This window comes from Poecilia formosa, unplaced genomic scaffold, assembly GCF_000485575.1.
Source record: "Poecilia formosa unplaced genomic scaffold, Poecilia_formosa-5.1.2 Scaffold231, whole genome shotgun sequence".
Lineage (NCBI taxonomy): Eukaryota > Metazoa > Chordata > Actinopteri > Cyprinodontiformes > Poeciliidae > Poecilia > Poecilia formosa.
This window is the reverse complement of record NW_006800170.1, coordinates 240,879-257,905: the sequence shown is the minus strand read 5'-3', so window position 1 is coordinate 257,905 and position 17,027 is coordinate 240,879. Positions and strand designations below refer to the sequence as shown.

General features: G+C 38.7%; 1 protein-coding gene across 3 annotated transcripts in view; it reads right to left on the bottom strand.

Moving 5' to 3' along the window:
* Positions 1 to 17,027, bottom strand: part of rab28 (RAB28, member RAS oncogene family) — a 33,025-nt gene that overhangs the window by 13,002 nt on the left and 2,996 nt on the right. For all 3 annotated transcript variants that reach the window (XM_016680055.1, XM_016680056.1, XM_016680057.1), the window contains 3 exons: positions 14,401 to 14,497; positions 11,090 to 11,178; positions 9,089 to 9,218 (listed from right to left, as the gene is read on the bottom strand). In XM_016680055.1, the coding sequence (XP_016535541.1) occupies positions 9,089 to 9,218; positions 11,090 to 11,178; positions 14,401 to 14,497 (316 nt within the window). The remainder of the gene's footprint in view (positions 1 to 9,088; positions 9,219 to 11,089; positions 11,179 to 14,400; positions 14,498 to 17,027) is intronic.

The window sequence follows — 17,027 nt, the reverse complement described above, 5'->3', positions numbered from 1 at the left end:
TTTCCAAAACATATAGTCAGCAGTACAGCCAGAGGTCTTTTTTTTTGTACAGTGTAATGGCTGAAGAGGAAAACATTTCCATTTGCTGCAGCTGTGGAATTGAAAATGTGCTTCTCGGTTCATCCAGTGTGAAAAGAGCAGTCAGGGTTATCCATGATGAATAACCTTAACTGAATAATTAATCCAGAAATTCCAGAAGAAATTCTCCATTCCCTTGCAACACTAAAAGTATGTAGTTTTAAATCATTTTTAATCATACCATGAGAATCTAAAAATCATTCACTCAAAGTAAAACGTGATGCAAAACACCTAAAATCAAGGGATTTTGTTAATACAGCAGACTAAAGTGGTTCTATGTCTGTATGCAATTTAAGAGCCATTAGTGGAACATAAAGTAACTAACTTTGCAATTACACATTCAGTCGCACAAGTTTCTTAAATTTCACCACATACTTCAATACATTTTAAAAAGCCACAAAACGTAACAATGAGTACATGGTCACTTAGGATGTTAAGGAACCCACACTCGTATATAACTGCAGGGGTCTGAAAGAAGCAAGAGTCATTTTTCCTCATGTAAGATTAAATGTAAGCGGCATTTTATTCAGTCAATAAACTTTCTGGTAGAAGATACAGGAAAATGCTTAACAGTTTAAAAAGTCAGTAAAAGTATAATAAATCATCCTGATGCGATGTGTGATTGAATTAGACGCTGATTTAACTTTCACAGCACATGCGGCTAATAAAACAAAATAACTGCTGGATTTTATGTGAAGCATTTAAATGACTGAGTCCAGCATGACTCAAAGAGAGCTCTTAAAACTGTGGTTTTTATACCCAGAGCAGAATGATGCTGAACATATAATACATGCAACATAATGCAAAAAAATGGCAACTTTTTCCCCCTGCTGAAAATTACACACTGGTGCTTATTTTCTCATTTGAGAAATGAAGTGAAATGACGAGAAGTTTCACTGATTTCTTCAGACTAAGGACCTTTTCAGAAATCAAATAAGAGTCCATTTCATTAGAATGCAACAGTGTAGGTATTGTCTAAAGTTTGCAGTTTGTTTTTAAAATGCTGGAATACTTAATTTACTGCAGGAGAATCTGAAACTTACTGTAGTATAGCCCAAACAGCCAGTTATAGAAGAGGAAAGTAAAATTAGAGCAGAAATGTCCCTGCCCAATGTGGTAACAATTTTTCTCTGACTTCAGACATTGTCTAACTTAATCTAAACTCGCAGCAGAATTATTAGAAATAATAATCAGTATGTTTAAGTGTGAAGGTAAGTTGATAATATTATCTTGGCTTTTCTGAATGAGTACAGACAGATGAAGTGCTGTTAGTTAGGCTGGGTGTTGTCGAGGAGAGCGAGGCCCGTGCAGGAGTCCTCGGGGGGTTCCTGACAGAGACAGAGCGCTCTTTGTGCAGCGGTGCCCCTGCCCCGGTGGCCTGAAACGGGCCAGCACCGTCGCGGGACTTGCTTTTCTCTAGGTCAGAAGTGTTCTGTCGACAGCTCATTGATCACAGATCATCTCGTCATTCGATCGCTGCTCGCCAAATGATGTGTGGACACAAACACGCGTGCAAACACATGCACATGAATTCACACTTTAAAGCATAATCAGATACTCCACGGCGGCTATTAAAACAATGCGGTCTTCCTCCCCGATGAGGGAATGTATAGCAAAGCGTCCAGCGGTAGCTTTGCAGGCGGAGAGCGAGCTGGAGTGCCGGGCTGTCACTGGTATAGTAAAACATGGGGCCAAGGGCCTCGCAGGCTGGGTTAACGGGCTCCAAGGACTCATGAAAAGTGAACAAAAAGCCCAGTTCTGAGCCGACCGCACAAGACGCAGCCCGGGGTTTCACTGGCCATGTCCTCTGCTCTCTCCTGTTGCTGTTAAACTAAGTGGACTTTTATGGGAGAGCAGTAATGGTTGCCTCTGTGAACCGGCACCATAACTATAATAATTATACAGGGCATGGGAAGGTTTTCAAGATTATATGCATCTCATCTCCATACGTCTATCTGTGATTATGAAGTCTCCACATGGATGTCAATACGTTAGACTGGCCACAGATGTCCCGGCAGCGAACCCTAATGTGGAAAGTGTTCTGATCACATCTGCCTGAATAAACAGCTTCAAAGTTAAAATGTGAAGCAGAATCTAGTTTCAAAGATATGATGTCATATTTCAAATTATGAAAAACTAGCAAATAAAGCAAAAAAAAAAAACTGGAAGAGCTATGTTGCTTTTTCGCATACATGTATAATATATGCCTGTGGATTCACATCAATCAGTTATTTGCCCAGTCCTGTGTCAGCACGGGCCCTTCCAGGAATTCCTCCATATCAATGTTGTGAAGCAGTGAAGAAATAAAGTATAGGCTGAGTGTGATGAGGGTTCCAGGCTGCACTTCGGTCAGGTGGCTAAGCTGTGCTGTGCAACTCAAATGGCCCGTGACTTACCACACAAGAAGCTATTTGAAGACTGATCATCTACTGCATGTGCAACAATATTTGCTTTATGGTTGGCTAGAATGAATGAGGACTTTCCATGTTTCAACAGGCGTAAGAATCAAGAGAGACGAATGCAGGGTCAAAATTTTTTTACAATTAAATCCCAGCATTTACATTATTCTGCATGGACAATCAGAGCAGAGTTGTAAATTAGAAAAACTGCCAATATATTGTCAATTTCTCATAATCCCAAAAATAGAACAAATGTCTTAATTAATGGTTAGTACAAATCTCTGCAGTAGTGATTTTACACTGATTTATAACCCACAGTGTAATGCAGCTTTAATTCTTTATTCATCTCTCTCCATCTTGTAACCCGAATCCCCATTTCCCATCTTTTCCAGATTTGCAGACAGACAGCAGCTTACAGTCAGTGCGGTTAGCAAGAAAATTTGATACACACAATCACTATGACCCTTTACCTTAAATAAAATGTGAAGAGAAACAGGAAAGATTGGATTTGCTGTAAACTGTAAACATTCCAGGTCTCTACCCAACCATACACTACGCCTTACTGGGTCTATATGCTGTATATATAATGTTTTACAACGTCAAACCTGTGGTCTTGCTGCCCACAGAGCAAAACAGACACTGCTGACGTGTTCATCCCTCCTATCTGGGGTGGGAGGGTTGTTGGGTATGAGTACTGGGCTTTTGTCCCACCACATGTCTATTGTGGCTAAACCTTTCCCCTGGGGGCAATTAGGACCTTTTAGTTTGTTGTAAGAGGACCTAAGTACGAGTGGGTTGAGCCAGAAAAAACATTTTTGAGCTAAACCAAAAACAGAAGTGCATTGAGCTCCTCTGCGCTCCTGAACTTCTGAGCATCTCTCTATTAAGAAATGTGCAGGCCTACACTGAACAGACAGGAACTGTGGCAGCTTTACAGGGGCAAAGAGGTGACAGGGTAGGGAGAGCTGGGGAGAGGGGTGGGCTTCAAATCCACCAAAGGCCAAGCCAAGAGGGCAAACAACTCAAGACTGACAATGTTGTTGGGCAAAGACATGCTTGGTGAGAAATGTAGAGTTAGAGGATATCCATGTTTTACTTGAACTTTCACACAGCTGAACGGAAACCTGGGGCGAGAGAAGTGCAACGGGCAACGGTATGCAGTGAGATCTGCCTTAGCATGCAGAAAACAAACACATGCATGTTGTTTAACACAACAGAGAGACAGAGCAATGAAAGGACATTACTGTAAGCAAAGGCGGCAACAGCTGAGGTGTTAGTCCACCCCTGTGAGAGATAAGCATAAAGAGTGGGTAGAAGCGCGTGATTGAAAGAGTCTGTGTTTGCACAAGGATGAAAATGAATGCGCAAGTATGTTCTTAGAGATGATGACAGATAGACGCTTGAGGAAGAAAAGAAACTACAAGAGCAAAAGAAAAAGGAAGGTAAGCCATCTTTAAGGGTGCATATTCTCTCAGCGCCGAGTCCTTATCTCTCAGATAACATTTCCCATGGCAGGCCTGAGTGAATCGCCAGTGAACAGTGATGGAACCACAGAGCAAAAAAAACATGAGTGATGAGGAGGGGTTAAGAGAACTGAACCCATTTAAGTCACCCAAATAAGGGCTGTGCAAGCCTGTGATAGATGCTCCAGAGTTCCTGAGGGAAAGAGAGCATGGCAGTGGGAATGGTGATGGGTGGGGAGTGAGCGAGGGGTCCTGCGATCGCCACTTAATGAAAACAAATTGGGCTGACAAACGACACAGGCTTAATGTCCAAAAAGAAATATGTAAACTAAGTTTGAGCAGTCACGTAAACCACTTTGAAGTAATACTCAACCTTTTAAATAAATATATGCTACATAAGTAAAAGAAACATGCTAGATATAAATACATGTTTATATTTAGAGTCCCAATGATAACTACATTTTCCATGTGTTTTTATAGTCATAATCTGACTGAAGAGGCAGTCAAAAATAAGCAGAATGCTTTTGACATGAAGAGTGACAGAATCCAACTTTTTGGAACTTTCGTAAAAAAAAAAATAAATAAATAAATAAATAAATAAAAACTACACTACAGTTCCCCTGTATGTATTAATCCAGTTTCTGAAAAGTACACTTAGATATGAGAAGTTACAGATTCAAAGTTGATCAAAACTTCCCAATAAAATTCCTACAGCTTTAAGCTCATTCAATCAGATTCCAGAGAGATTGATGTTTCTTTGCTCCCCCTGACTTTATGTGGGATAGAAAGACTTTCCCCCACCTGTTGCTGTGCATTGCCAGTCAGTAGGCTGAAATAAGGCTACAAGACAGTTTCATGTGAATATACAGAAGTGTGGTCCATCACTCTGAGTAAGGTAACACTGTTTAAAAACTACAGTGAGCAAGTTACCAAAACCGTGTCTGCTAAGCAAACAGCTTAGCAGACACTGTTAACCAACCAATATTATCTTGGCATACTTCTGTTTCTCTATGTATCAACATTAAAATGCTAAATATATCTTATCCATTCAAGTAGCAACAGGAATAATTATTGCTAGTCTATTTTAAATAAAAACTTTAATGATATTACAGTTTTGTTTTTAATTTCTGGATAAGTACTGTAACCCTAAGCATTTTTACTTAGGGTTATAGTTTTTTACGAACATTACACTGGTCTATGCCTACTTTACTATAAAGTTTTTGTGTATCATACGAAGTTGCATGAAGCAGCATTGTAAGCACATTTGTAGTATGTTTGGATAAACTGATTACTACATTACTAATGTGTTCTCAGAAACTTCACAAGTGTCTCTTTACCAAAGCGTGTGTGTACGTTTCGATGCATAAATAATGGTACGCACACACATGTTCCCTCAGAAACCTGTTTCAGTCTGAATTGTTACAAGTGGTGCCGTTATTTAACAAAAGACTCGAGCAGCATTTAGAGGCAAGAATGACACTGATGATTTAGTTACCCTAAATGATTTACAAAAACCAGATTGCAGTCACAGTTATTCTGAAAAGCTATTTGTTATCAGCTAGCAGAGGTAATGCCAGTAATAAAACACCATGGTGTAATACCCCTTAAAATGCCCCATAAAAAACTCCAGAAAACTCTCAAATACACAAAACTATGTATTTTGACTTGTTCATTAAGTCTCACTAAGAGTATACCAACTACAATCAATGTTTTCCTTACGTTTAACTCATTGGAAAGCCTATAAAAACAGTCTGAGTGGTTAAACACCACAATCTCCCCAGATAGGAGCCCTCACAGAGACATAAATCTGAAGTGTTTTGCTAAGCTCCTTGTTATGGCTGTACTTCTATTTCAGCAGTCACAAACATGTTGCCTCTCTCTGTGCAACATCATGGGAACCATCTGAAATCTAAACTTTGCTTGAAAAAGAATGTGGTGTATTCATTTGCCCAACTTACTGTTAATGTCTGCCAAGGATAGAAGTTGGAGGCAGAGCAAAGCTACAATTCTTGGAGAATAAAAACTCAGACGCTGAAGCGAGAAAAGAAATTGGAGAGCATACATTGTGAATAAAATAGAAGAAGTCAACATGAAATAGCCTCATTGCCTGTGCCTTACTGATTTTAATTCTTGAGTCCACAATTAGACTTTCACAGTTTGCAAGTCTTTTAGTGTATCTGTACCAGTTTGCACATGTAAAGGCTAAAAATGTTTGCCCATTTGTTAAACAACTTTAGTTCACAGCCCTCCAGTCTGACTGTGCTTAGTTTGCATGATAGATCATGAAGAAATCATCATGTGTGCAGTATTCATAACACAAAGGACTGTTCAAAGTGACAAAATTGTTGGTTAATACATTCCAGGAGTTATAAACTTGAATTTTACATGGCAATGCAATATGTAACCAATATGTAGGCAGATGGGAAGGGTCTCACATACTCCTCATCTCCCACTCTTTAGCGTTTTACAGGCTGAGATTAATTTACATTTACCACCATTTATCTTATGCCAACTTTGACAAGCAAAAGAAACACGTGTCAATCCTTGTTAATGAAACGCATTCCCACACAATGATGCTACCACCACCGTGTTTCACTGTGGAGACGGCATATTCTGGGGGAGGTTGTGGTTTAAGCTTCAGCTTTAGTCTAATTTAGTTTTTAGTTTAGCTGCATTTTTAGTTTATGTTATCTTGTGCCTCTCACAGTAGCGGTATGGTCCAGAAGATTGTCAATAGATCTTCACTAGTGTTTCTAATTTTTTGCTCTTTTTGTTTGCAATGTCTGGTGTTTTTTATATGCTGTGGAGAAAATTGTTAAATCTTGATTTCATGAGCTTTATCTTATTCAAAATGTTTCTTGTGTCCATACATGGCTTTGGGAAAACATTCCAAACATGTCTGATATTTGTTTGCAAACAACTATAAAAACTCTGCATTTCCTTCCACTTCACAGTTATGCACTACTGTTGGTCTATCCATGTAAAATTATTCAAGTTTGTGGTTTGTGAAAAAATTTTAATTTCAAGTCATCACACAGATCACAAGACACTGTGTCAAACTTCAAGATCCCTGAAAAATGACAAGAGTCTTTGGCAGGGCTCAAAGATTCATGTAGTCTTGTAAAATAACTGATTATTCCTAAAGGAGCAATCTGCGTGTGGTTTTTTCTTTTTCTTTTTTCAGCCTTTAGGAACAGAAAAAAACAAACATGGACCATGAGCAGTGCCGTAGCCATTAGGGTGAGAGCGTAAAGGTAAGTTGGAAGCTACAGAGCCTAACAAAGTGATGGGACTACCTAAATATTACAGTATGCACACTTAACCCACACATCTAAAATCTAGCCTAAATACAGAGGCGCCCAGAGCTTAAGCCAGGGTATCCGAAGTTGCAACGGATGTGAAGACAAGAGAATCTGCTCCAGACAGCTGAATTAAAGCATGACCTATGGTCCCTGTTGAGTAACATTAGGGAGCTTTCAGTGAGCAGACACCGCTCTGTTGACTGTTCATCATTGCTCGGGAAAGTGGACAGTTGCCATTACACGCACACACACAAACGCCTTACTTTACAATAACACAGCGGCAGCCATGACTCCACATTTGTCAAGAGGATGTTTAAAACGAGTCTTCATTATTGGTCTTTATTTTGGAGATGGAGGAGAAGGCGTGCAGACTGATAGGAGAAGAATCATCTGGTTAACATCGAGTTCCTCACCTTAAGCGACTACGTGGGACGGGATAGGAGGGGTGGGGGGTGTCGGGGTCGAGCAGACGGGTACCAACTAGGAGGGAAAGAGCTGCTGATAAGCAGTAACCTGGGTCTGTTGGCTGAGGGATATTAAATCATAGTCAGTCACTCCCATGAGTTCACAAACACCAGCATTCCCATTGCTCTAAAACTCTCTTATCACACCAATCAGTTATCTGGATGCTCCAACAAACACATCTGCTACCATCAAAACACTCACTCCTCCACATGCAAACACACGCATGCAAAAAATATGCATCAGAAAGAAATTCATCCAGAGAAGCTCAGCCTAACAAATCGGACCTAATTTTAGTCATAACTAATTGAAATAAAAATTTTTATAAACAATATGAAGCACAGTTTTTAAAGTGAAGCATTGAACTTACAGTGTCTTGTAAAAGTACTGAAATCCCTTGAACTTTATTGTCTTTCTTGAGGGGCTTTTTTATGACAGAGCAAGACAAATTAGTGCATAATTGAAAAGTTGAAGGAAAGCTGCACACAGTTTTAAAGTATTTTCCAAAGTAAAAATCAGAATTTTTTAAAGGCCAATTATTGGCTTAAAACTATTTTTCTATAATTAGAATTGCATGTCACTACCAGCTACCATGGCTCAGGCTCAGTCAGATTGAGTGGAGGAAAAAAATCAATTTTCAGGTCCTTCCATAAAGTCTGAGTTAGATTTAGGTTTGGACTTTGGGCAAATCTTTCATTGTAGCTTTACGCTCAGAGTCACCGTTCTGTTGAGAGGTGAACTTCTGGCACACTCCCGTCTTTTGCAGCTTCTGTTTTTTCCCAGAATTTCACTGCATGTAACTCCATCCACCTTTCGATCAGCTCTGGCCAGTTTTCCTGTTCCTGCTGCAAAATAGACGTGTCTTAGCATGATGCTGCTATCACTCCATGGATGAAATTCTATGTCAAAGGGTGTTCTCCAGAGTTACAATAGGCGACCTTTTGGCCACTTCACTGATCACTCCTTGTCAGTTGAGGTAGACAGCCATGTCTTCACAGGCGTGAAGTCTCACCATAATTTTTCAGTTTTTGGAAGGTTGATTGAACAGTTCTTCATGAGATTTCCAAAGCTTAGAATATTCTCCCTAAGCAGTGTGGTTTTATGAGACTGTTTGTCAGCCAACATTGTCTAGGAAACCTCTGAGGCCTTCAAAGAATAGCTGGTAGGTGACTTCAAGGCTTTCAGGTTAAAAGTAAAAACATAAAAAAGAAATAATATAAAATCATTATTTTTTTCCTTACACTTCACAATAATTCTCTACTTCATTTTGATCCATAACATAAAATATAATTAAAATACATTGAAGTTTGTGAGTGCAACATGACAAACAGGGGTATAAATACTTTTACAAGACATTGTGTCTGTAGGTGAATGTTATACTTACTTTTGTTGCCCACCAAGAAGACGACAGGCTGGATATCAGATTCTTCATTTGCCTTCTTCACCATGCTGAACCAATCCTCCAGGTTCTCAAAGCTCTGGTAGTTTGTGATGTCATATACTAAAAGAACACCCTGTACCGGAAAAGGAAAAGAATATTATTAGTTTTTTATTCGACAAACATACATTAAATTATGGCAAAAAGGAAATAAAACATACATTTTTGTTTGACTTTATCTGAGCCAAATTGATGATAAATATCAAGTAAAAATAGAAACAGTAGGTGGCACTGCTTCTCTTTTTACAGTGAGCTTCATCATTTGTCATTCATGATTCAGATTCACTGAGGTCAATTTAGGTCATCTCCTCTGGGCCAAAGAATGTAGGTTGTCTGCTTAGAGACAGTTTTCTCCACCCTCAGTAATCCAGAACAGTGTAGAAAAAAAAGAAAGAAAAAAAACAAAGTCACGCGACAATAACAGACTCATGTTTGGGTGAACAGTCAGGTCGAGAGGTGTTTACATGAACATAAAAATAAAGTAAAAATTATAGAGACAGAAAGCCTGCAAAACCTGCCGACTGAAATTAGGATCAATAACACTGATAGCTCCGCCATCGTTATCGATACTAAAACTTTTACTTTTCGAAGAACTGGAAAGCAGTGAGTGCAGAGGAAAATAACTCTCCTTTTACAGCATGATGCAACATGACAGAAAAGCTTTTTGTTGCTTTTTGTTCAACTGACACGCACTGTCACAACACGTAATGTTGGCGATGACAGGTTAGACCTCCAACAATTATCCAGAGCCTTTCTGAACAGCCATGATTGATTACAGGATATTCAGTGCCAAACAAAAGGCGTTAAGTTTTATGCAACTCTGATGAGAAAACTTAAAGTAAGCAAAGTGTTATAAATTGGCAAAGATGTATGACAAGAAGGAAAGAACAGAAAAAATACATGATTTATGATTAAACTTTTAGTATGCTTTGGAAAATGTTGAGAAAGTTCCCCCATCAAGGCAGAAAAAAAAAAAAACACCTTTTTTGTTTAGATGAAAAGTTATACATTCATATAGCTGGTACACTGGAACAAACTTTAAACATTCACAGTATTAATTGGGCCCCCTACTTGTGTATATTTATCCTGACACATAATGCTACAGGTGGCTCTCAGTTTATTAAATGCTATTATGGATGCATTTTCAATAGAAATAGCACTTTGCAAAAGCATTCATACACCTGAAACTGTCATTCAGAACTCACTTAATATGAAAATAGTCTACTTGTGGGTATTTTGAACTCAGTATAAGTCTAACTGTTCTGTCAAAGATCAAAGAGAGAGGGAGAAAGTTCAAACCATCTCTTCCGTCAGACAACATGGGCAAAGATCAAATCCCTGACTCCAGCGTCTCTCTCTGCCTGGCTTTCTAACCACACAGCCAGATAGAGATTTAAACAGGAGCGGCAAAAGCACATGAGGTGGACTAGCAGTGCTTGCAGGACATGTTGCTGTGAAATATCATCTCTGCTGCCCGGATAGCAAGCTGTTCCTATGTCATAACAGTCATGAGGTTTTCATACAACAACAGTCTTCAGTCAGAGGCCTCTTCAGATTTGTTTGTTTCCGTTTTCATTTGTAATAAAATGTATATCCTTTTGCAATATTTTTTATATTTTTACACAGGAGAAAAGGGAAAAAATTATTTACATATAGAATCTCAAAATATTGGTTCAGTTTGAAATGAATTATTAGGTTATCACGCAAGCAGAAATGTTCCTTTTTAATGCTTTTTGAGCATCAATATGCATTGTAGATGTTATATTTTATATATTATTTAGCAAAAGAGCAAAGGAGTGACAGGCTCTGACGATGTTTTGAGAATGGAAATCTAGGACTATATGATTGTATTAATAGTTATATTTCTTATGCTTCAAGTGGTTCACCACACTATTCAAAGCAAAGAAACATACTGTACAAAGATCAACAACATAAGAGTGAACTTACATGAGCTCCGTATACATATTTATCCAGCATTTTGCCCCCTAATGTTTGGCCTCCAATGTCCCACACTTGCAGGGTCACATTCAAATTGCCTGGAATAAAGATAGAAGACAGAAATAGGTTAAACATAATCCTGCAGCCCACCTTTTTCTTATCGGTTACAGTTCTTAGAATAAAAAGTTGTAACAGGCAGGAAAGACTTTTAAAAAAAAACTTGAATTATGCATCAGTCGGAAACAGATTACTCCAGCATTACAAATATTCTTCAAGATATAAATATCTTGATCAAAGTTACTCTGTTAATGCTCTGTCAGCTAAAAAAATGGATAAAATATGATCTGCCTGACATTTAAGGATTTCTTTCCAGGATTCTCTTTCAGTAAACACCATAGTCCTGTGGAAATGATGGATGGATTCCACCACAGCCTATGTTTTGCATAGCAGATTTATTTTATTTATTTTTTTTTTTGGTATATTAAATACTTTTTTCACACAAAATGAAAACAATAAAGCAGTAATTAATCTTTCATGCTAGGGGCTCCTAAACTGGCAGCTCATATGTAGCTAAGATCCAAGTATATCAAGCAGAGAGATAGAGGGGAATGAATATGTCCGCTTACCCTCTAATTTTAAAAGTCTCAGTGACTTTTTATTTCCCTGTTTGCATTATGCCATCGCCTGCCAAGTAGGTAAAGTGAGGAGAATTATGTGCAGTTAGGGGAAATAGCAATAATTAAACGCAATAGTAAAGACACAGAAGACTGTTCTGCTTATGCTTGTGGAAAGAGAAAGGAAGAGTTGAATGATGGGAAGTGAGAGAAAGACCAAAAACCAAATAAATATTTTCTTCCTTCGGAAAATGAAAAGGGCTTAAAAAAGAAGAGGGAGGACCGGACAGTGAGGAACTTGTGTTTGAGTGACGGCCTGCAGCTCCGATGGGGATGAGAGCGTGCGCTGTGGACACGACTGGATGAGTCAACCCCTTCAGAAGTCCTCTTTTTAAATAAAAGACAGGAAGCGTTGAGGTTCACAGTCGATACAGCTAGACTATACACTGTCAACGTCAAGTTACACCAGGGAGCGCAATGAATTACAGCTCCTTGGTGTCATAAAGAGCCATCCCCACCCACCCAGCATGCTCAGACACCAGCTTTCTTTGTGTTTTAAAAAGGCTTGTGCTGACTCAACACAGCCACTGTCATTCTGCAAGTGAGCAAGACTGAAACACTAAAACTAGAGATGGTCCGATCTGATTTTTGCTGGTCGATATTGATTTATGGTTTTCTTTCAGGTCTGATCTACTGATTCCATTTTTTGTGGCACAAAAAAAATTCTCATAAATTATTTGTCTGAGCTGGGAAGTTTCAATTCAACAGAAACATAAAAGAATTATGAAGCTCCCATATTTTTGGGAGTACAAGTTACAGTTTTTTTCATGGTTTGGCTGGTCCTGCAACATATACTTTTTTTTCCTCTTCATGGTAAATGTTTTGACTTTTGAGGCTTATGCTGCAGAGTGACTTAGCAGTTCAGAAAATACAATTTTTTCTTTTTAAATGCTAAAGCATATATCCCTATCCTTTGTCTGACTTTTTTATGAACTAAAATAAAAGTTTAATAATATTATGCTGGTTGATGTATTTATAGACCAAAAATGGTGGGAGCTTATTGTCTTAGTTTTTAAAAGATCAGTAGAAAAAAATATATATTTTTTTTATTATTATTTCACCTACAGATCCAATAATGTGAAATTTTGTCCTCTAGCTATTTGAATGTTAACGTCAAATAGACAACATGTTGCTAATATCGCTTATCTTAGTGGGATTTGACGTTGATGAGGAGAATAGGGCCCAATAGGTCTGACAGAGTTTATCAAGTGGATTTTAGCTCCTGTCAGGCCCCTGCCTTTACCTCACTGGTTTGGCAGGGACATCTGGAAGAAGTATTGTTATAAAAAGCACACACAGAGGAGGTTGTTGTGTGCCAGTCGGCCTCGTCTCACCTCTGCCTGCGTTGGAAAATGTACATTAAGTTTGACAAGCTGGGCCTTCATGGGGAGAGGAGCCAGCCCTGGCTATATGCTACTCTCGCCCCTGATGCAGAAGGCCCTTACAGCCCCATAGAGACCCGCACAACCTCTCCAAACCGAGGGCGAGCGGGGATCCTGACAAAATTTGGGACCACCCAGCTTGAGGAGCCACCCTCCTCTTCATCAGCTCATCAACACCCAATTCCCCAGAAAATGGGCCATTTAACAACTCGGGTGTTGACTCCAGCTTTGTTGCCGCCCCAGTGATACAGACATGCAAAATCTATATTTAAACTGAGCCAACGGTTTTAATACAGAAGGGATCACTGGGTTTCAAACAGAAAAAAAAAAAAAAAAACCTTGAAAAGAGAGGAGAGGTCATACAATTAACAGCATTTGTTCAGATCCACATTAAGTAGATCAGCACAGCCTGAGATGATAGTTGGCTCTTTTCAACCAGACTCCACCACAACATTTTTGGGGGTTTAGTTCTCCTAAGCCTTCTGAGCTGAAACGGACACAAAATCAAAACAGAGTCCCTCAGCCAACTCACGAATCAGCATGACTTTTACTTTTAGCACTTAATTTGCCTTGCTTAATGTTGTTTTATTAGTAATGAAAGAATGGAGCCACTTTCGAGATTTCTGGATCTTAGGCTTTGGCTGAGGATGAAAAAAATACATTTAAATGCAGAAAATCCCTATTTTAGAAAGAGAAACTTTAAAACAGGGTACTTTCTTTCAAACACAGCAAAAAGCCGTAAACATTTAAGTTTTAGATTTGATGAGAATATATAAAGTGCCTTCATTTCAAGTGGGTTATATATAAACACAAAAATTGCATTTACTCGGGCATAAATTGTTACTTTGGGCATAAATCTGACCAGTGGGCTTGTGAAGAGCATAAAAAATTGTGCCGTTTGCTCAAGAGAGGAGAGCTTTCAGAGCGAATAAGCCTGAGAAGTGGCAGACACTCGACAATGAGGAGCTAGCAGAAAAGTCACATTCAGCTCCCGCATTGACGTTAATGAAAAACTCCGCCTGGAAATGAAAAAACGAGGAGAAATAAGTGACAGAGACTAATAGGGAACAACAGGCACCGTTGTGTCGTAGACGTTTCTATTAAAGTTCAGGCTATATAAAATAAATACAAAATCTACAGTGTTCTGCCAGCAAGGTTGACTTGTCTAGCTCTGAAAATACATATTCTCTGCAGTTGTGCAACATATGTCTGCGCAGTCTCTCAAAATGAGAAGCACTCCCTAAAGATTATGAAGGTGTCTCACCTGGAAGGCTTATTCTCTTCAGAAAGAAATCCAGGCCGATGGTTTGTTTGTACTGCTTCCCAAAGGCCTCCTGTGCAAATCTGGTGGCGAGTGATGTCTGAAACAGAATGACAAAAGGACAGACGTGGAGAATTAAAGCCAGACATCTCTTGAGTCATCAAAAGAACTAAAAATATGCCATTCAAAGCAAAGCTACGGGTGCAAAAAACGATTTAAGGATACAGGAGAAGCCTTTATTCAGTGTGTGTTATTTATTTGATTTAGTGTCTATGCATCACAGTGTGAAAAGGGGTGAAATCGGACCCTTTTTATTGAAAATAAACGGAATGTTAAAGAACTTCCTGAAAAGGTGATATTTTGTCCCATTAAAAAAAAAAAAAGCTAGTCCGTTTTGTTTTTCTTCAGTTTTTTTTTTTTTGGTTTGTTTTTGAATGATTGCATTTTAAAATATTCCTCAAAACTCAAGAAAACTACAGTTATGTGATTCTTCACCAGGAAGCCATACAGCCATAATTTATTAGAAATGTAACCTTTATGACAAGTTTCATCTTTCAAATCAGTCAGAAACTGATTGACTAAAAGGTGCACTGATGTAATCGTCTGCTTCCTCAGCTGTAGGAGTGACAGTTCAAATCAGAGTAAATTACAAAAACAGGTGTCAGAGAATGTGTCATGTCTCTGGACTGAAGACCTAATAATTGCACCCAATTATTAAACTTCCATCACTGTCATTGTTGCATTTGAGAAGGGGGAAAAAATAGCATGTCAAGGGCTCTCCTAAAATCCGTGGGAATTCATAGCTCAGTCGGTACATGCCAACTGCAATTCATTTTGATGGATGAGCCTAAGAAAAAACATGAAGAGGTGGATGTCTATTAGCTATCTTTAGAGCAGCGTGCTTACATAAACACAACAGAGAAGGGAAGCAGTGGGATTCCCTTAGAGTTCATGACTGTCAGTAAATGAATTTTAATGTGATGTCTGACAATCACTGCTAGTTGAGGGATTTAAAACTCGATTCTTTCTTTCAGTTCACTAAGCTTCAAGCTAAGCCTCTGTCCTTTTCAGTTGAAAGGGTTTAGATTTAGTCTAATAGTCTTACAAATAAGGCAGGACGTCTTTCAAATTAATCAAGTAAGAGACAGTACAATATAGTGTAAATAGGATAGCCTCTTAAAATGGCTTACTGAAGTCTTTCAGAGACATACAAATGTGTTTGGTTTTCTAGCACTGCAAATTTGTCTTTTTAGTTAAAAACTTACCTTAAATGGAATTAAAGAATAAAGTAAAAAAAAAAGTCCCTCATTTATTAAATGCATAAAAATCAAGAACTGCAAACATTTTTAATCCATAGTACAGGGTGTGCTGCTAAGCATGTTTTTTAGTTTAATAAAACATTTATTGTATGTGTTAAGAGTCATAGCAGGTCAAGACTTCAAAGAAAGCAAAATGTTAATATCGGCAGCAAAAAGCCGGATCAGCGCATCTCAAATCTAAGTCTCACTGTTTCCCCCATCCTGAGTTTTCACAAGTAATATGCCCATTAAAACTAATGTAAAATATTTATTCACTGATTTTTGGAAAACATTTGCTGGTTTTTTTTAGTACTAGCCAGTGAAGAACATGTTTCAGTCTCAAGTGTAAAGAAGAAATTGCTAGGAGTGACTGACGTAACAAGGAGAAAATCAGCCGTTTAAGTAGCTCAAACAATCAGTGACAACATAAGACTAACAAGCCTGGACTGCAGAAATGTATTCCACATGCTCATGTTGGGCCTTTTGGCCATTTCTCTTGGCATCGAAGTAGCTTGCCTCTCTTCCTTCAACACAGTTTTTTTTTTTTTTTTTTTTTTTTTTTTATGGTACAAATGGAACTAACCAGCAAATGCAATAGCTGGCGTAATTCTGACACACAGACAGAGAACAGCACAGGGTCACCAATGATACCAGTGCCGGGAAACTGGAGGCAGAAACTTGCAAAGAGAAAAAAAAACATGGAACATTGACAACAACCATGTGATTCAACAAAACTGTCTTCTTTTCACTTTTAAAACAGTGACAAGAGATAGAAATGTTGTCTAGCTAATAGTTTACTCTTCTGTTACTCTTCTGTGCCTAGAGATCCTTTTCGTCCTATGGATCACAGAACAGCAAATACTGAGGAAAAACTGAGTCTTCTAACTCAGGTTGAAAAATAGAGCAGTGTGTAAGTTCAGCCCTGCGTCTTAAAAGTCTGGCTATATCTGAGATTCCATATTTTAAAAACATTTCGCTAAGGTGCACAAGTCTCTCCACATCTCCCCATATTCTGAACGGACAACAAACCGCAAGCTAAAATACCACTGAAAACGCTGTCCAAGAAAAACTGATCCGATTGCAATTTGCTCAGCAAATTGACATTAATAAGGGGGGAAACGGCATTCAAGATGTCAGTCAGGGGTGCCTAGTCAAAATGGGGGGGCAGGGCTGCTGTTTTCTGTCCAAAACAGACAAGCAGGTAAGTCATTGAGACAGAGACGAGCTGACACCTGGGAGCAATGTGAGCGGGGGTTATTAATGTAGCGTATCTACAAGGAGTTGTGTGTGTGTGTGTGTGTGTGTGTGTGTGTGTGTGTGTGTATGTGTGTG